Raw genomic sequence first — 21,364 nt, 5'->3', positions numbered from 1 at the left:
GCGATATTGTAGTAGACGTCCTCTTAATGAAAACCTGCGAATGTCTGTGTTTGCGTCTTGTAGTAGAAAACTGCGCGAGTAACAAGGACTGAGACGCACACGACACGGCGCTCCTGTTGTGTGTGTGCCTCAGTCCTCGTGCTGCGTTCCACTAGAAGATGCACTACCGACCAGCCCAGTGCCACACCCTTTGGTAGCCTATATTAGTGCCGCCCACTACTGAAGGCATCGCTGCGACTGCTTACGTCGCTCTCGAGGCATCGTTTCGTTCACCCATTTCACCCTGCTTTTCTCACCGCAGGATTCACGCATCTGCTGATGGAAGGCGTCACCGTCTGCACGCATCGCAACCTGAGCCCTTCGCACCCCCTGTTCAAGCTCATGGCGCCACACTTCCTGTTCTTGATTGCCATCAACACGTAAGACACGTTTGTCATTCAGCCCGCAGTTGAGGACGATTCGTCTGTAGTGTGTTACGAATCAAATAATGAGTGCATTCATTATTTTTATTTTCATTCGTTCATTTATACGAGAAATCCCCCAGGGTCTCGTCCTTCAAAAGATTTTACGACCTTGTCAACAGTAAGGAGAGGTACAGTGGAGGCAAGACGTATATGGGATATGATATCGGTTAGTTCCGATTGTTTTTTTTAATTATTTATTTATTTATTTATTTATTCCGTATGTAGAAGAAAGAGAACTGAAGTAGCCGAGGCATTTTCTGCCTCAATTTCTTAGCAGCGACTGATTTATTGCAGAACAGAAGATATCATTAGCTTACACCATCCTGAACGTTGCGGCGCAATTTTTGCTTTCTGCTTCGCCTTGAACGCCTCAACAGCCTAAAATACATTTTTAAAGGAGAACATCTTCCTTGGTGAGATATGCACCGAAAAAGCTGCCAACAACAAACAGCGCGTAGCAGCCCAAAGAAGAATTATGCTCGATCGCATGTCTCGCAAACAGCGGTAGAGCGACCGAATAAGGCACACTAAACGCATGTCTGTCTCTATGTCGTCGTGCTTTCGTACTTTGAGCTGGAAGGTGCGAAGCCTGCTTGTCCAACCAAAACCTAGGCAAGTTGGCATACATTCTTCTTGGGAACGAAGCGCCAACAGAAAATGGGCGTCGCCGGTTATTGTCCCCTTTACTACCTGTTCATGCTTTGTTCGAAGGTCTACTTGCCGAAGCTTCTATGTCAATAAAGAAACATCAAAGCGAGTGAATTGTGCGCACTTTTGCAGCCGTGGCATCAGTAAGCTCGTCAGCCCGGGAGGCTGGGTGGACAAGACGCTGGCTGTCGGAGTCAAAGGGATGTTCGAGATCATTCGCAGAGGGTGAGCACCGTCACTTTTGTGCGAAGCATTCCTTGCCGTACTTGAGGGGATTTGTGGTAGCTAGGTGGGCTAGCTAGGTACTTTTCAACAAAAATAAATGCGTGGTTGGACCGAACTTGTGGCTTACAGCACGCTAGCCCGATAGCTACCATTAGGCTACTATTGCACGCATTCTTTTTCGTGCGAAAGCCAACTTGCTCGTTAAGAAGTTTGACGCGTTCGTCACGTGCCAGTGTCTCGCATTCTGCTGTCGTGGCAGCCAGGGCTTTGATATTTTTGTTGGGCTGCATGGCCTTCAAGGTCGATCTGCATGCCCCAATACTTTCCTCGTAACAGTTATAGCTACATTGAAGTGCAACATTGTACCATCTTCGTGATCGGTCTAGAATAAATAGGTTTAATCGTTTCTTCGCCAGAATGCAAATTTCATGCTCGTTTTAACACAGATCATATGACATAGGTACGTAAGATTTGAAAACAGTCGCAGATGGCGTCAGAATTTGTACTTCTCTCGCTTACGCCCTCCCAGTGCTTACTTAGAAACCAACATTCGGCACATCTCGCTTCGAATGGCCGGAGTAGAAATCACGTCGTCGCCATCAAACGATCGTCGCCACTGTCGTCGTCCTGCTGCTGCTGCCCCAAACACACAGGCGTCACCCACGCGTGTGCTCGCATTATTATTATTATTATTATTATTATTATTATTATTATTATTATTATTATTATTATTATTATTATTATTATTATTATTATTATTATTATTATTATTATTATTATTATTACCAACAAAATGTCTCGCACAGCATCGACTCCCACATGCGTGGAGCCTGCGCAATACTCTTGTAATGTTTTTTCGTACTCTAGGAATTTATTTACCAGGAAGCTCTACCTCGGGGCCAACTCCAATTTCCCCGTTCAAATATATAGAAAACGCATAAATGCTTTAATGAGAGAACCACTGGACCAATTTGAAGGATATTTGTTTCACTTGAGAGGGAATGTTACATTCCAAGGACTGCATCTATATATATATATATATATATATATATATATATATATATATATATATATATATATATATATATATATATATATATATATAGGAAGCACAATTTTAATGTAAATCATAGAATTACTAAAGGTACCGAAAGCTGGTGAGTTTAAGAAAAGGTCGCAGTTTCGCTGGAAAATGCTAAGCATCGATAACGATAGCAAAGTATTGCACAAGTACACGACGTACGGTACGTAATCTTACGACGTACGGTACGTAATATCGCCATAAAAATTTAAGCATGCAATTTACAAATCCCCTAACACTGCGCCAGAAATAGATGTGGCTGTTCTGTAAATTGTGTCTTTAGAGCATCTAAAGCGGACAAATTGGACATATGAAGTTACATCTTATGTAAAGTTATTACAATGTTTGCGAGTGCATTGCAAAAGTCCTGCTAACAAATTAAAAGTATATTTCAAAATATATAATATATGAACGTTGCTCGCTTTATATGTGTTATTAGGTGCAGTTTACAGAATTATATCGTTTCTTATTGCTGACTTACAAGGCTTTAAACTTGTTTGCCTTAGCTTCTTCTTATTTGACAATTTTCAGTAATATCTGATCAAATTTATGCGTCCTGCGGTCACTAGATCTACTGGTTTTCGTTTAAATTCAGCATACTTTATCAAATTTGGTGCAGGGATTGTCGAGAAAGAATATATCTACATTCTAATGTATATATGGGAGTGCCCGAGGATTATCTTAAGAAAGGAGAACATATACGAGAAATCAAACATTGGTTGTGCCTACCGGTCTTCACTCGTGCATAAGACAGGCACATTCACGTATACGGCTGCTTTCTTTCGCGTACAAGCAATTTACTTCTAGTTCGCGTCTATAAGCTGGAACAGGTTATGGTTGGAGGCACAACGCCAAAACCAGTTTCTGCAACATTTTGAGACCGAGAAGGAGAGGTTTGACCAATGCAAGAAGAAGTTTGATTACTAGTTGTATCAATTAACAGAATTTTCTAAGTTACATATAGTGGAGCCAATGATTAATATAACGATGACAAGGCATTGGGTGAGCTAATTAGATTGGGACTATTAATGCAATTTATGTAAAACCACACGCGTCAGCGAACTTACCGCAATTTCCTTCTTTCCTTCCCTCCTCTCTCTCCCTGTGATCTTTGTTTCCCCTTTCCCATTCCCCCGGTGTAGGGTAGCCAACCGGACGTTATTCTCGTTAACCTCCCTGCCTTCTGCTTTTCTCTTTCCTCCTCCCTCCTTCTTGGTATTGTAGTTCCGGCAAGAAAGAAATGTTTATGAAACGTTAAAAAATTACATAGAACATTTTTAGCTTTTCATTTTCTCTCGCTTTGTCTACCTCACATGCAGCCGTATGAAAATTTTGTATGGCTTTTATAGACCTGCAAACTTTTGAACAGAGTCCCTCAAGTTTTACTTCTTTACCCCATATGTAGGAGACCAGTCAATATATTACTGTCGTTGAGGACAAGGCTCAAATTCCATGATTTTAAGTGTGACTATAATTAGACAGACATTTGAGCAATACTTTCTCAACGATGCCGTTCTCATTTATTTTTCTTTCGCATTTCCTGTTTACGCGAGTACCATAGTACCACGGCGAAGTTAACGCAGCTTCCCAATAAATCACCAGCAATTTATAAATAATTAAGAATAAAACATAACGTTGAGGTCAATATATTCTAAGCGAATAACGGTGTCTAGTCAAGATACAGCAGTTGAATATCGCTATTCAAAGAGGATGCGTTGAAAGACACCTTCGGCAACGGCGCAGATGAGAAGACCAGAAACAAAGACGGGAACACACGTGCTGACTATCAGTCGGCGTCCAGTTCACCATGGCATCCACAAGTCAACTAGTGATTCAATGGAGTTTAAAACTAACGCAGATGACATAAAAACAATTTCCCAAATTATTTTTCTGCCACCAATACATATGGAAGGGCATTTTATAACGCAATACACGTATTTTAACCTGCGTGTTGGAGGAAATCCGGCGTCCGCGCCGGCGGCGATGTCCGTAGGAGAAAAATCATCCCGATCCACGCATCCCGATCTGCGCAAGCCCTCTACGTGGCGCGCAGGCGTTACTGAACTAATCGAATTTGTCAAAGTAAAATGCTTCAGAAAATTCGCAGAGTACGACTCACGCACAACCTACAGACATGACAGCGTCGGATTGTAATTTGAACCTACGAGAAAACATAATTCTGCTACGCGGAAGGTCAAACACAAAGCCCTCTTCCAGCTTCCGTCTGAGGTCTGTCTTCGTACCAGCGGCGCACCCGCTCAGTTCCTTGCAACACCGTTGAGATGGCGCTCGCCTCCGCGTATCCGCCGCAGCGGCGGCGTCCGCTGTCGGAGGGAAACAAAAAAAAAGAACCAGAAAGCTCGCCTTCGGGCATGAGGTTCACCGCCAGCGTTTCCAGGAAAGCATTACAGTTACATAAGCTGCAGTTACCAGGAAGCGTGAAAAGCAGTCAAGAATCTTTGAATGCCATCGCGTTCCACTCTTAAAGGTGGAGCTTAAGCGTCCTTCAAATTTTTACGCATACAGGACGTAGTCATACGGACGTACGTTTATTTAAAGCTCATACAATATTAAGTTATGAAAGAGAACATATACGCATGGATAGAAAACAGCTAAAAGCAGTGCGAAAGTAAATGACCGACAAACTTTTCTCTTTTGTAGGTGAATTTAGTTTTGAAGAACGGCATGCGTTCTGTAGAGAGAACTCAGTCGAATCAGAGACATTGGTTTTGAAACACAACTTGAGTTAAAAAATATTCATTCAACGCTTAAGTAGAACTCTCAGAATTACAGCATAAAACTACTTCACGAGAGTATAGCCGTTCACTAGAGCACTTTCACGAGAGCATAGCCTGTCCAATTGATTGGAAGAGCTCAAGTTCTTCGAAATGCGCCGTTGATGACTCATACAATAAAAAATGATAACTGAAAAGACAAATCAAGAAAATTCTTAATGCCCTTTGATTCGACACATACATGATCTATATATAACTGAAATGACGAAACAGGTCAGGTCTCGTTGAACACCCCAAAGTATGCCAATAAATTAACTATGGAGGTGTCCTCATGTCGCATGCAATTCACTTAAAGCAACTTAGTGCTCTGAAAACAGTGCTCTTTGTTTTTTTTTTCTTGAACAGTCTAGATGTCTGGAGGCTCGATGTACATGGAAACCCGGAGAAGGACATAGAGTCAAGGGGGGTGAGTTCGACGTCGTAACATTTTGATTGCGTGAAATCTTGCTACGTGTGCGAAGCAGGCTCCGATACTTTATGTTGTATGCAGGTTGTTTCCTGTATTGCGCATCAGTTTATGTGCAGTTTGACAGCGATAGCTGCTATGGGCTCACACATCCGGTCGTTTTGATGTTCACCGCACCCCGTACTTCGCTCATATCCTGAAATCATTTGCGAAAAAAATTACCCAATGAAGCGGTATGAGCCTATGAATAGAAGATGAAAAAGCGCAGGAGTCTGAGTTCAGGAGACGAGAAGAAGGAAGTGAGAATAAAATGGTAGACAAGATGGACGCCAGTTCCATAGCAATACTTTCCGTCTATTGTGTCCTTTAACTAGGAACGCTACATTATTTTGGCGCAGCCGACAGCGGACTCCAACATGTGGGTGACATTTTTCCTTGAGGAGACCTCCGCAGAGAAGATCATCTTTTCGACATACCAAGCTGAAGATGAACCAGCGGTGGAACTACCTCACGAACTGAGGTAGGTTCACTCAGCAGAACTCGTGAACCTGGTTTTAGAGAAAGCTTCCATGGACACTGATGAACTACGTCGGAAGGGTGCTGTGAAAGTGAACTTGCGTCTGACGATCTTCGACGAATTAGTTCTTCAACCGATGCGTCGAAAGGACTCTGGATCACAGTCGTTGACGGAAGAGGTGAGCCTCGTTTTGAAAGCTCTTCGGCTACAACAAGAACAGATTTCGCAACAAAACCAGCTGGTGACATCGCTTATAAGCTCTTTAAACGCTGAGAAGCCGGTGACTAAATTTGCAGAACCGGATGCGTTCGACGGCATGTCTTCCAGTCCAGAAGGTTGGCTTGAATTGTATGAATATGCCGCTGGGAAGAACAACTGGCACTCTAATGAGGACAAGATTACTAACATGCGTAGTTACTTAAGCGGTGTTGCACGGAAGTGGCATGATTTGCACATTATTGAAGAGGCTGGCAACTCTTGGAATCAATGGAAAGAAAAATTCTTGACGACATTCCGAAGCAACCCAGTGCAAAGGTGGGACGCCGCGCTTAATTTCAAATTCAAGCAGCGCTCCCTCGTCGAGTATTTCTTTGACAAACGCCGCCTTTTAAAGCTGGCCGAGGCTATGCTTCCTCCTTCTGCCGTAGTAGCACTAATAATGCACGGACTGCACGCGCAATTCCTGAAGCAAGTGCAAATACGGTCACCTAAAACTATGGACGGGCTCCTGGAGTCCCTTCACGACATACCATTTACTTCAGAAGAAAATATAAGCGCTAGCTCAAGTAGTCACTTCACACGGTCCGGCGCGGATTGGTCAAGCCGTAATCAGCGAGAACCGCGCCGCCTCGCAGGCGGCACAGAGAACTTGGGTTGGCGCGCTCCCAGAGGTCGGGTGAATAACGTCGACAGCGACCCTGTCCCCCTACTTTCGGACGCTGAAGAGGCTCCGACGACAAAAAACTGATAAACAAGGGTGATCAGTCCGACCCGATGACCACAACTGAGACTGTTTATTTAACTTGCTCTAGCCTACTTCACATCCCTGTCAAAGTGGGAAACAGACATATGATGGCTTTGGTTGACAGCGGTGCTTCTGTGTCTATAATAAATGCCAAGCTGGTAGATGCAAGTCACCTGCATAGTAGAAGAGTACTACGGGTGCAAGGCTACGATGGAAAAGTGACAATGCATAATCAATGGGCCTCAGTAAACATTGAGTTCCAAGGTCATGAAATAGAGAGTGAAGTACTGGTGATTGAGGGGGTGACGAATGACTTTCTAGTATCCAGACCAGATATAAAGAAACTAAAAATCAACGTATACTGGGACGATGCGGTTTTAGTGGAAGGACTATCAAGGCGAAAGACACAGCCGGATAGAAAAGATAACCTGCGAGTTGTCAAGTACGCGGAGGATATTGCAACGACCAATCCTGAACTGGTATGCATAGGAAGCTATCCACCAGCGATGACGTCACACAAAGTGCCTTTCGAACTAACCGACAAGACCGTTATTCGAAAATCACCTTATAACATGTCAAGGGAGCGCAAGATATGGTTGAAGAAGGAATTGCAGGAGATGCTAGACGCCAATATAATCCGGCCTTCGGTGTCACCCTTCGCCTCTCCCATAACTATTGCGCCGAAAGAAGATGGAACTTTCAGACTGTGCACAGATTACAGGGTTCTCAACCGACAGACAGAACTTATACCATTTCCCATGCCGAAGATAGACACGATTATAGATGAGACAGGTGGTTGCCGATGTTTTTCACGTATTGACTTGTGCAAAGGTTTCTGGCAGATCCCGCTAACCGAAGAAACAAAAATGTACACTGCTTTTATCACGCCCTTCAACCTGTACGAGTATAACCGGCTTCCTTTCGGCTGGAAAAACTCACCAGCATGGTTCCAGAAGGTTATGAACGAAGTCCTGAAGCCTTTCCTAGGTGTCTTTTGTAACGTGTACATAGATGATATTATCGTCTTCTCCAAAACAGAGGCGGAGCATCAGGAACACCTGTCCCAGGTATTAAATGCCTTGAGCTTGGCACACCTCAAGGTTAATTTTACGAAAAGTGCGTTCTTTCAAAGAAAAGTTGTGTTTCTTGGAAGAGTCTTTGATGGGACTACCAAAAGCACGAAACGAGAGTCCGTCGAGAGGATATCCCAACTGGTAAAACCATATGACGTACACTCATTGCGTGTGTTTTTGGGATTAGCAGGACATTTCAGACCCTTCATAAAAGACTTTGCCATCAAAGCAAGATGCCTCACGCGCCTAACGCAGAAAGAAGTTCCATTTGAGTGGGATGAGGAATGTGAGAGAGTCTACCGTGATCTGGTGCACAGAATCTCTGCTGACCCTATTCTACGCATACCAGATTTCACTTTACCCTTTGAACTGAATACCGACGCCTCACACTATGGGACAGGTGCGGTCTTGTACCAGAAATGTCCAGAAGCATCCGGCCGAGAAAAGCGATACGTAGTAGGTTACTACAGCTACACCCTCAAGCCACCTGAAGTCAACTACACCACTACTGAAAAGGAAGCTCTTGCAGTCCCTAAAGCAATTCAGTACTTCCGTACGTACCTAGAAGGTGCGAAGTTTACTTTGTTCACCGATCACCAGGCCCTCACTCATCTCTTGAATATGACCCAACCTAAGGGACGTATCGCCAGATGGGTGAACTATTTGCAGCAGTTCGATTTCACCATCTCCCACCGACCTGGACCCCTTTTGACTGATGCAGATGCATTGTCTAGACTGATGATACAGGCCAACAACGAACAATCGGAAGAAATCAATGAAATTAAATTGTGGGAAGGCACTGAACGATTGATTTTTATGGAAGGTCGCTATCAAGTCCCGCCAACGCTGGTTTCCAGGGTGCTTTATTTGTACCACGATAGCCCAGAATCTGGAGGACACGACGGATTTTGGCGCACCTACACAAGCTAGTCAAGAGATTTACGTGGCCTCACATGAAAGAAGACGTCAATCGATACGTTCGTTCATGCCACATTTGTCAAGTCAACAAAGTGAAATATAAGCAGCCTTCGGACGCCATGATAATACCTTGCCACTCGAACGTGCCTTTTGAAGTTATACACCTGGATTTCGCCGAGCTAAATAAGAAACGAGAAGGAGTCTGAAAAACGCAAGCTTTTCTTCTGGCCATAGATGAATGCACTAGGATGGTCGCGGCACGGGCAGGAAAAGAAGATGCGAATAGTGTCATCGCCCTTCTCGAACGGGATATGTTTAGGACAACCAGGACGATTGTATGTGACAACGGTCCAGCGTTCAAGAGTGAAAAGCTAGCAAGATGGGCTCGAGACCACAATATATCAATCCAATTCTGTGCGCCATACCATCCCGCAGGGAATGGGCTTGCAGAGCGTGCTATACGAGATGTGAAACAATACATCAGGATGTACGATAGTTTCCCTGGTGGTTGGAAATGCTCTTTAGAAGCAGCTGTAAGACATCACAATCGCTCCTATACCAGTGGCTTGGGATGCAGCCCGCAGTTGCTTCTACACCACTACTGAAAAGGAAGCTCTTGCAGTCCCTAAAGCAATTCAGTACTTCCGTACGTACCTAGAAGGTGCGAAGTTTACTTTGTTCACCGATCACCAGGCCCTCACTCATCTCTTGAATATGACCCAACCTAAGGGACGTATCGCCAGATGGGTGAACTATTTGCAGCAGTTCGATTTCACCATCTCCCACCGACCTGGACCCCTTTTGACTGATGCAGATGCATTGTCTAGACTGATGATACAGGCCAACAACGAACAATCGAAAGAAATCAATGAAATTAAATTGTGGGAAGGCACTGAACGATTGATTTTTATGGAAGGTCGCTATCAAGTCCCGCCAACGCTGGTTTCCAGGGTGCTTTATTTGTACCACGATAGCCCAGAATCTGGAGGACACGACGGATTTTGGCGCACCTACACAAGCTAGTCAAGAGATTTACGTGGCCTCACATGAAAGAAGACGTCAATCGATACGTTCGTTCATGCCACATTTGTCAAGTCAACAAAGTGAAATATAAGCAGCCTACGGACGCCATGATAATACCTTGCCACTCGAACGTGCCTTTTGAAGTTATACACCTGGATTTCGCCGAGCTAAATAAGAAACGAGAAGGAGTCTGAAAAACGCAAGCTTTTCTTCTGGCCATAGATGAATGCACTAGGATGGTCGCGGCACGGGCAGGAAAAGAAGATGCGAATAGTGTCATCGCCCTTCTCGAACGGGATATGTTTAGGACAACCAGGACGATTGTATGTGACAACGGTCCAGCGTTCAAGAGTGAAAAGCTAGCAAGATGGGCTCGAGACCACAATATATCAATCCAATTCTGTGCGCCATACCATCCCGCAGCGAATGGGCTTGCAGAGCGTGCTATACGAGATGTGAAACAATACATCAGGATGTACGATAGTTTCCCTGGTGGTTGGAAATGCTCTTTAGAAGCAGCTGTAAGACATCACAATCGCTCCTATACCAGTGGCTTGGGATGCAGCCCGCAGTTCGCTTCTTCAGGAGAAACCCCTATTCGTCAGGCGGACCGTCAACTGCGGCTGTTAGAAAATCTCAAGATCGTCGAGGAGAGGAAACAGAAATCGCAGGAGGTGAGGTACCGTAAACGAATGAAAAATATATTTTTACAGGAGACATTGCTCAGATATCCCAAACATTCAAGTCACCGACCTCATTCTAGTTAGGAAAGGAGTAAGAGAATCCAGTGCCAAATTTTATGGTCCTTACTCTGTGACAAAGACAGCCACTCAGAAAGGAATATTGAACCCTGTGTGGTACATTGCCGAACGTGGCTCAGTTGAATGTGCTTCGATTGGAAACGTTTTCAAGTATTACCCTAGGAGGGGTTAGCAAAAGAAATCTGGAAGGGTGAAGCGGTGTGAGCCTTGGAATAGAAGATGAAGAAGCGCAGGAGTCTGGGTTCAGGAGAAGAGAAGAAGGAAGTGAGAATAAAATGGTAGACACGATGGACGCCAGTTCCATAGCAATACTTTCCGTCTATTGTGTCCTTTAACTAGGAACGCTACACCCAAGAAGAATCTCTTTGTGCTGCGAGGATTCAACCTTTCAACCAACAGGTTGTCAAACTGAGATAATACACCTCGGCCACTCTGCCGAAGCTGTACGGCAGTGGCGAGTACTTATCCTGGAGAGCATGACCACGCCAGCATCTGCCCTGATTGGTTAACGCGTGCTCAACATCTGAGTACTGGATAGAGCTGACGTCCGCACTTTCTTCGTGTTCTAGCACGTCGCCTTCCATGTTGCGGAGGTGGTCCTCAATTAAGTTTTTTTCTGCATATAATGGCAATGATTGAGTGCGTCCGCATTGTCCTCATTTGTCTTCTTTTTCTAACGCTCGACTTCTTGCCTTTACTGAACGGCGCTGACGTCGTCTTGTTCTCTTCAAGCATACTGTGACATCTATTAATGGTGTAGCCAAAATATAAGTTTCATAGAAGCGGAACAAATCCAGCAGTGACAATCGAAAGGGTTGTTTTAGTAAAGACTAACGGCTAAGTCAAGATAGGTCTTATCCGGACTTGTGCACTGGTCGCCTCGCGGTGGTGTAGTCTTTCCACTTCACTTCCGGGAGGCGCAACTTTTACGAACGAATACGACTCGCATTTATTTTACTTACCGAAAGAAGACTGCTCGCTCGCACCAGCGAATTTTCGCTCCAATAAGCGCCTCGGGAAAGTCCAAGGCTTACAGCGCATTGTCAGCTATCGCGTCATTGCTTCGAGGTACAGGCAAAACTGCAACATTTTTCAGCCTAGTGCCCACAAATATGTACGCACGCTTCTTTTGTGACCTCGATTTTCGTTTCCCTGGCAGAAATTTCCGTTGCATGTATAACTACATGTAAAGCGGCTACATGTATAGCTCTCTAAATCAAAAAGTTCACTGCCTTTTTTTATTTACACTCTTGAACCACCCTGGATATATCCGGTGTTTCACGAATTGCTTTCGAAACTCCCTAAGGATAGGGAACATATTATATTTAAGTAATTTCCTTTGGGTTGCTTTGGATTCCGCAGAGGCGTACACTTGAAAATGACTCGATGTCCAACTAGAGAACCAACTAGCCTGTCAAAAAGTAATACTTTGAGTATATACAATGCACATATGTTACAATTATCTGTTCGCGAGTGTGCGGAGAGCACGAAACATCCGTTAACGTTACATATTGCCAGAAATCATTTCAGGCTTTGTATATTCAATACTCGAATACATTGCTGCCTTTTTATGAGACGTTGGCCTGGACTACTTTGCATTAACTGCTCCATTCTACGTTTATTTAGCTAGTTGTGAAACGAGAATAAATCGTTCTGTAACGAACATGTAGGCACACGAAGCCAGATGAAAGCTGCTTCGCAACATGCACAAAAATGATAAGGGAGAAAGTGGAGCACACTATCCTTTCTTTTACTTGCCCATGCTGCGCTGCAACTTTGCTTCAGTGTAGCGAACCAAGTTGTCTAGCGACAAGCTTTTGTTGAGCAGTGCCAGCTTCCGGGTTTTACGGCGCGAAGATGCCAAGCCTTTAAGAGCACGTGAGACTTTGTAGCCAGCCTCAAAAGTGAGACCAGGGATGTTTTTTTTTTCTTGCTGCAGACCCGAACGTGCAGCGTTTCTAGGGAGCAGCCATCTTTTATGGGGACTGCGGGAACCTGCGGAAAGAATTACTGCGATAACGTGCTCAGCCTGTTCTGTCCACCATTGTTAACCCGCTATGGCTATCATACCAGCGCGGGCAGCGCCGATCGCCTGCGACGGGGGTCGAAATTAAGCGCGCTTGCTCTGAAAGATTATGCGAGAATAAAATATCAGCCGTAAAGCCGATTACACACAAGGAATACCAATGTTGATCGACGTTACGTTACCATGTTACATGTTCCAACCACAGGTACTCAGTTCGGAGGTTCTCCCGTGGTACCCGTACCGGGACGACGCAATTAGGATCAACGCGGCGATCAGAAGATACGTCGCCAAGGTTGTCAACTATTACTATGGTAGGCAGCAGTATTTACTCGTCCCGCTTCTCTTCACTCGAAACTCATTACGATCAACATTACACAGACACGCCAGAAAAGCTCGATAACGACTACGAACTGCAGCAGTGGAGAGACGAACTCGTCAAAGAACGCCATCTGACGGGCGTTGGACTAAAGGTAAGCGTTTTATATTACCATACCTCTGCGAACAATGTTCGAAACTGACCACCGCCAACGTTTTCGCTTTCAAATTTATTTTGTTTTACACATATTTTCTTCATAGCGATTGCTCTTACATGCCAGACGGACGGGGTTCTTCGTTAGGTCGGCATAGAAATGCTTTCGCATTTAGTAGTGGAAAGCCGGGGGCTTGATGCAGGTTATCTTTCGTGACTCAGCCACAAAACTGATCACTTGCACGTAAGCAGATTGATTGATTTGACCGGAATGGATTGTGAAGGGTGCTCAGGCAGTATTTTTGCTCGTTGACAACGCTTGGAGACAATGTACAGGAGCGCCAAGTAATATTTACGTTTTCATCTTGGGGCCGTAAATTTAAGCACATTTAATCATACAGAGCGTGCAATAAGGAGCGCACTGAGAAAACGAATGTACATACTGATTGCGGACCGTGGTGGTTTTTCGGCTCTTCGGTCGTTTTTAATCGCCTTATTCTTGAAACTTACATGATTATGGCGGTGTGGTCTTGTGTTGCTGAGAGACGTGGAGGGTCGAGAAAACTCTGGGGCATTCAGTCTTACGTGGTGGAAGATACGTAAGCAGTTGATGGACCTTCTGCCCCTGGGACATCGAGCGCCTTGCATGATTCATTTCGCAGCCGCACATTTGGCGATTTTGTTGAACGTCCCCTGGGGTGCATGCGATATGGAATTTGAAGTCATTATGACCTGCAACGCGACAGGAGGATAACGGGCAAAGAGGACGTGAGTACAAACAGTGCTGTGTTCACTTCGCCTCCGTGCGTTGTCTTTCTGTCGCGCTACAGATAATAATAAATCGAAATCAACTCGCTCGGCTTTCAGTTCTTCTGTCGAACTATAAGTAGAGTTAGCGAGAACTGGGGAAATGATTGGCCTAAATTGTGTTATTAAGCCAATGGATAATTAAGCGGTTGAAATCATAGGGTAAACTAACTGATATCTCTAACTGAAGTCTACAAATAATGAGGACAAAGGATGTGAAAATCCTATAAAGACAAGTGCCGCAGGTGGGAGCCTAACCAACGCCTCCTGCGCATTACGCATGCGTGCTCTACCATTCGAGCTGTGGCAGCGACGGTCGCCTTGTGTGTGTCAAGTAGATCTAGTCCTGGCAGGGTTGACCAACGCCACTCATGGCCACTCATGGCCATGAGTGGCGCTGTGGCGAACGTTCATTCACAGGCTTCACGTGGTAGGGGAACTTGGGAGTCGACAGCTGTGGCCAGACTTAAGCGCAGTGTTCGCGCAACGGCTCAGCCAAGTCTGTGCAAGGCTACTGACGACAGTAGCTCTGCGTGGAGATGACGGTTAATTTTTAATCACTTTATTTGAACCTTCTTTGTGGTTATCACACGCAAAATTAAGAGACGAAATATAAAGAGCGTGATGTGGGCCTATAGGCTGATATTGCGGTCCCTTAACGACTTTATTTCAAGCACAAAGACAATCTTTGTCCAACACATTGAGGAAATTAGATGATCGTCCTCTGAGTGAGCAGACCATACTAGATCACCGTCCCGACCGGTCATCGACTCAGAAGGCAGTGAAGGCACTTTTGTCTTTTCTCAGAACTTCTGGTTTGCGCGAGCGGCTTTAACTCAAGTGCTGTCCGTAAACGTATCTACACCTTCTCTCTCCCTTCTCTCTCTTCCCCTTCTTCCATCCCGCAGCGTAGGGTAGCCAACCAGTCTATAGACTGGTTAACATCCCTGCCTTCCTGTATTCCTCTCTCTCTCTGTCTCCTTACCGACTCATATCAGAAGTGATAGCTGTAACTGTAACGACGTAGCAGGGCATATTGAAAGGAACCATACATCTGTAGAGGGATCTGGGGTGAAATTCACTAAGCTGCGTTGTTCGTACGCAATTTCTTAGCCAAAAAAGTTCTTAGCTGAGATTATGGCGCAGCGGAAGTGGCAGCACATTTAACTTACGGCGTCGTATGAAAGCGAGAAGGATGCAAAGCTCGGATTACATGGCAAGAAACGAAAGAAAGGCGGTCAGCTGATAGCATAATCGCACATCATGCATATGTATTTGAGGCTATATTCTTAGGGCAAATCACTGCACACTCCTATTCGGCAGCTTCCTTTTCCGGGCGTCTGCTATAGTGCCGACAGGCGCAACCACCCTCGCCTGTTCACCCCACTTCAGTCAAAAGAATTGCACTGGAAGTGTTAATCATTCTTCTCACATTTCTGCAAGAGACAGGACCGATGGACACATGGTGACATATTTGGAGCAGAAAGAGGCGCCCAGTCGGAGCAATTGCCGGCCAGGTCTGCCAGGCTAACCCCGCCTGTTCCCATCACCACCACCAGCGCATTATAACAGAGCGACTAAATGTCTATAGTTCGATACTAAATACGAAAATGAAAACAAAAGCTCCATAACATATATTTCTTTGGCTTCAAGGCAAGCGGCCGGCACCCGTACGTTCATTGGTGTGGTATGTGACTCTGCTGCACACGGTTGCAAGTGGGGTTCTAATGCGCTCCAGCTCCCTCGGCAGCCGGTACCGTCTCAGGCGCTGGTCGACGATGTCATCCACCTCCAACCGACGACGAAACGCGCACTCCCTTCTCATAGGATCACTGTCGAGTGCACGAAGGACTAATAAAACAGTACTAAAAAAGAAATGCAGAAAGAAGCCGTGGCTACCCGCACCCCCATATTACGACAGAAAGCTTCGCTACATAATATCCACGCCTGCAAGTTTCGCTTCCTGTCACACTTTGACATCGTATCAGCGTTCATCGCTTTTTTCTTGGCTTCTCCCCAGCTGATAAAACACGATGATGCCTAGCGCCAGGTCAAGAGTTTGTTTCTCAGGTTCAGGCGGCCGCATTCCGACGAGGTGAAATGCACAAAGGCGCGCACACATCAATGTTGGAGACCGGTAATGAACGATAGGTTAGTGGCGACAGGGCCTGAAGCCCCTTACTACGCTGTCTTTGATAGCCCAAGTAGCACTTCATAGAAGTCGAGGCTAATCAGCCAACATCGTCCCGATGCTCAAGTGCTCGTCAGCATACTCCACAGCACAGTACACGAAGCCAATAGTGCTTGAACGTTCTGGTGGGTTCCGAATCAAATCGGTCCCAGTCGTCGATCTTGCGACACTGACGCACTTTGTTCAGAGTACTCACTGCACATATAGTACGGTGCCAAGGTGGGAGCGGTGGTATCCAAGCGGAGCCCGACGCCATTCTGTAAACATGCAAATGCGGTCTCGCAGTACGGAGTGAGCTGTGGCTCCAGAGTAACGGTCCATTGAAATTGCGGAGGTGTTTTGGATGTTGCAAAACGTCATCAACGTACTTTTATGTTCACTACGTTACCCCGCCTAATTTTCGGCCGTCCTCCACAGCACATTTTTTCCGCTAGCAACCACTCCATATTTTTAATGGACCACCGATTACCTGCCCTACGAGCTGCATGGGCTGCCCAGCTCCGAGTTTTCCTTTTAAGAGGAAGCTTTAGCTCGGGTGCTCCTATCTAAATACATGTAAAAGGAGAATTCGTTTTTCTCGGCAACCACTGCACCAAATTTGACGAGGTTTGTTGCATTTAAAAGAAAAACTTAAAATATAGTGACCGTCGGTTTCGAATTTTTTAGTTAGGTAGTCAATTTTTTATTAAAAATTGGCAAAAATCGAAAATTTTCACAAGACGAGACTATCAAGTTTACAACTCTGTAACTCAACAACAAAAAATAATAATACAATTCTGTGAATTGAATATAATAGTACATCTAAAGCGGACAAAATTCATGTTACACATGAATATAAAAAAATTGTAATATGGAAATAAAGCTTTTGCAGAAATCATGTAACCAACCTTACAAATTCACGTAAGAGGTAAAATTACATATCAAATTTGTCCGCTTGAATGATCTAATGGATGCCATTTACAGAATCGCGATATCTGTTCTTGATGCAGAGCTATGAATTTGTAAACTTCGTACGTCTATTATTTTCAAGCGGTCGAATATTTGAAAATCTTTTTAACAAAATTCAAGTCCTAAATCGAAATTCCACTTCCAACAGTCACTAGATTTTAACTTTCGCTCTGAAATCCAACAAACTTCATTAAAATCGGTCCAGGGGTTATCTCAGAAAAACGTTTTTGCGTTTTACATGTATTTGAATAGGCCGCGTCGGAGTTGGGCCCGAGCTAAAGCTTCCTCTTAATTTCAACTACTACTACCCCAGTTTTCTCTCTGACCGACACCACTCTCTTCCTGTCTCTTACCGTTAAGTCTACCATTCTTGGTTTCATCGCTTGCCTGAGCGATACCCGACTTGTTTTCAAGTTTCGGTGTTAACCTCCAAGTTTCTGTTCCATATGATAGTGCTGGAAGAATGGAATGATTGTAGACTCTTTTTCAGAAATTGCGGTGAGCTCCCAGTTATGCTTGCACATTGCCGGCCGTATGCGCTCCGACATATTTTCATTCTTCTGTAAATTTCCTTGTCATGATCAAGGCTCCCTACGAGTAATTAGCCTAGAGAAACTTGCTCCTACACACACTCTTAAGGTTGACATGAGTAATTTTATTTTCGCTGGATAGATTATTCAACGTTAGCTTTGTCGTCTGCATAGTAATCTTCAATCTACTCTTACACTTTCTCGGTTGAGGTCCTCAATAAGTTAATGCAATGTGTCCCTAGCGTTGTTGAACAGGAGAATGTCATCGCCAAGCTGAAGGTTATTGAGACATTCGCCGTTGATCGTCGCTCCTACTCCTTGTCAGTATAACAGCACGAATATTTCTTCTAAACATGCAATGAATATCATTGTAAAGATTTCGTCTCCTTGCCTGAGCACTTTCTGGATAAGTATATTTCGATTTTTCTTGAAGCTAATTAAAGCATGTGAAGACGCAACTATCACTGAGGCAGATTCGAAGCGTGAGGAATTGCGGATACATGCGCTGTGGCTTTACGTATTCACACGGTCTTTACACTTACACGGCAATTACCACGGCCTTGATAAGTTCGTTCAGTCCTTCAGGGCGATCCACACGATATGCACTTGCACCGCTCATCATCATCATCAGCAGCCTGGTTGCGCCCACTGCAGGGCAAAGGCCTCTCCCATACTTCTCCAACTACCCCGGTCATGTACTAATTGTGGCCATGTTGTCCCTGCAAACTTCTTTATCTCATCCACCTACCTAACTTTCTTCCGCCCCCTGCTACGCTTCCCTTCCCTTGGAATCCAGTCCGTAACCCTTAATGGCCATCGGTTATCTTCCCTCCTCATTACATGTCCTGCTCATGCCCATTTCTTTTTCTTGATTTCAACTAAGATGTCATTAACTCGCGTTTGCTCCCTCACCCAATCTGCTCTTTTCTTGCCCTTAACGTTACACCTATCATTCTTCTTTCCATAGCTCGTTGCGTCGGCCTCAATTTAAATACAACCCTTTTCGTAAGCCTCCAGTTTTCTGCCCCGTACGTGAGTACTGGTAAGAGACAGCTGTTATGCACTTTTCGCTTAAGGGATAATGGCGACCTGCTGTTCATGATCTGAGAATGCCTGCCAAATGCACCCCAGCCCATTTTTATTCTTCGGATTATTTCAGTCTCATGATCCGGATCCGCAGTCACTACCTGTCCTAAGTAGATGTATTCCCTTACCACTTCCAGTGCCTCGCTACCTATTGTAAACTGCTGTTCTCTTCCGAGACTGTTAAACATTACTTTAGTTTTCTGCAGATTAATTTTAGACCCACCCTTCTGCTTTGCCTCTCCAGTTCAGTGAGCATGCATTGCAGTTGGTCCCCTGAGTTACTAAGCAAGGCGGATCGCAAGTTACTAAGGTATTCTCCACTGTGGTATAAAGTTTGTAAACAGGGATAAGGTGCCTCAGAAAGGCTGGCCAACGTTTCGATAGGAGGACCTATCTTCGTCAAAGGCGGCCTCGTCATCCTCGGCGTGTTAGTTTTAAAGGGTTAGTGCAGTGACGTCACGTGCGGGTGTTGTCGCTGGCGGCTGGTTTTAAAGAGAGAGATTACCAGAGGAAACAAGCGCTGTCGTCCGACGTCTGTGTGCTTCATTCGCAAGACGAGGGGACAAGAGCGTGAGAGTGGGCACGCGGGGAGAAAAGAAAAGAAATAGAAGCAGAAAAAAAAGAAAAAAAAGGAAGAAAAGGGGGGGAGGAAGCCAGGATGGCACCAAGACAGACAAAAAAAATGGGGGTGAGAGTGAAAGAAAAAGAAAGAAAAAAATGAAATTTTTAAGAAATACGGGGGCTTGGGAGCGTGTTGGGGATGCGAAAGGTTAGGAGGTATTCCAGGGGAGTCGTTGGCGGCATGTTTATGAGGCATTAGAACGGCCGGTCAAGCGGTCAGTGCGCGAGTAACACAAAAGACAAAAAAAAAAAACAGACACACACAAAAATACATGAGTTGAAAGTGACTTGAGTAGCATAGCAGTAATACGTCTAGTAATCTTGAAATAGTTAAGATGGCGACGAGGAGTCTGCGGTGCAATGTATGGGGTGACTGAAACCCAGCGGCATGGTCTTTCAAGGGGCACTGCCCCAGTCGCTCAACGTAGGTGTCGTTACGGCGGCATCCAGAAATGGTGATACTCTGGGTTGAGGCACCGAAAAAGGCATATTGACTTCGGAATGTGTTGATGAGGGGGTTTAAAAAAATAGGTTTAAAAAAAAGGGGGGGGGGGGGGCAAGGGAAGGGAGAGGGGGAGGGGGGACGCGAAACCGGAATAACAAACAGGAGGGTGACGCGCGCAGAAGCGGGCGGTGGCAAGTGTACATGGAAGAAGGGGGTCGTACAGTTGGTATAGACGTAAAAACCTGAAAGAGTACATTAAATTAGCTATTGGGCAGGCAAACAATTTTTTCGAAATGGAAGGAACATTTTCCACCACGCCCACACGCGCCGTACATAAGACACCTTAGTGGGGCACAAACATCAGATATTCTACCGCTAGTTTGTGATACGCCAGTTGACACCACACACTTTATTATCAATGTAGGTACAAACAACCTAAGAACACAAAGCGCCGCGGACACGATAGAGTCCATGAACGACGTAATAAGAACCATTCAAGCCGCTCGCCCAAATGCACATATAACCATAACGACTGTCGCTCCCCGCCTAAAAAACAAACACCGCCCACTATTCTACCAAACTAATGCACTCATGAAGCACAATGAGGAGATGAACAAACTCAACTCATTAATTTTCAACTTAGAACACGTCCATAAGAATGTTGACACCATGCACCACGCAGAAATACACGAAGCACCACACGAACACCTAGCTTGGGACGGCTTCCACTTGAACCGCAGTGGAATAAAGCTAGTTTCCCAACACATCAAGTCCTTTATTAAGGACAAGTACAGAAAAACTCTTTTAAATTCCACCTCAAATACCACCCCCACCAACTCTGCGGAGCGTGCCACCACGAACAACACAACTGCGACAGTCACTTCGAGAACACAGGGAATCCAGACAGTGGAATGGGAAGCAAGCCACTGCACAAGTGAAACAGTCAACACAAGAACAGTTGGAACACAGACAGAGGAATGTGAAAAGAACCACAAGGCACACACAACACCAAAAATGACATCAACCACAGTACAAACAGACACAATGGCAACAGACAACAGAAAACCCACCACCGAAGTCTACACACAGACCCCCACACGCCTGCCTGCACACACACAAAATCAGAGACCGAGATCGAATTAAGCCAGGCATACGATAATAAACCGGCCGAGCAGAAAAACACCCCACGCAAATCTGCCCGCAAAAAGACAAGTAAATGACAGACATCGCAAATCAATAACTCTTCAATGCCACGAAGCACCGAATTCCTACAGGCAAGAGAACTTACCAAAAAACATGTGAGCTACACCTCCCATCTGAAAACCTACACAATCTGCACAGAGAAAAATATAATTCCTAAAGGTCT

At 45.0% G+C, this 21,364-nt stretch overlaps 1 protein-coding gene across 7 annotated transcripts in view; it reads left to right on the top strand.

Moving 5' to 3' along the window:
* The window catches only part of LOC126535758 (allene oxide synthase-lipoxygenase protein-like), a 134,400-nt gene that overhangs the window by 100,230 nt on the left and 12,806 nt on the right, over nt 1-21,364 (top strand). For all 7 annotated transcript variants that reach the window (XR_008613572.2, XM_055073373.2, XM_055073375.2 and 4 more), the window contains 5 exons: nt 302-419; nt 1,245-1,337; nt 5,559-5,619; nt 13,107-13,212; nt 13,280-13,371. Coding sequence is in view for 6 of the 7 variants with exons in the window: in XM_055073373.2 (XP_054929348.1) it covers nt 302-419; nt 1,245-1,337; nt 5,559-5,619; nt 13,107-13,212; nt 13,280-13,371 (470 nt within the window). In the remaining variant the exon portion in view is untranslated. The remainder of the gene's footprint in view (nt 1-301; nt 420-1,244; nt 1,338-5,558; nt 5,620-13,106; nt 13,213-13,279; nt 13,372-21,364) is intronic.

The sequence above is a fragment of the Dermacentor andersoni genome, chromosome 4, assembly GCF_023375885.2.
Source record: "Dermacentor andersoni chromosome 4, qqDerAnde1_hic_scaffold, whole genome shotgun sequence".
Classification (NCBI taxonomy): Eukaryota; Metazoa; Arthropoda; class Arachnida; order Ixodida; family Ixodidae; genus Dermacentor; species Dermacentor andersoni.
The sequence above is the reverse complement of the archived record's forward strand: the minus strand, read 5'-3'. Positions and strand labels throughout refer to the sequence as shown.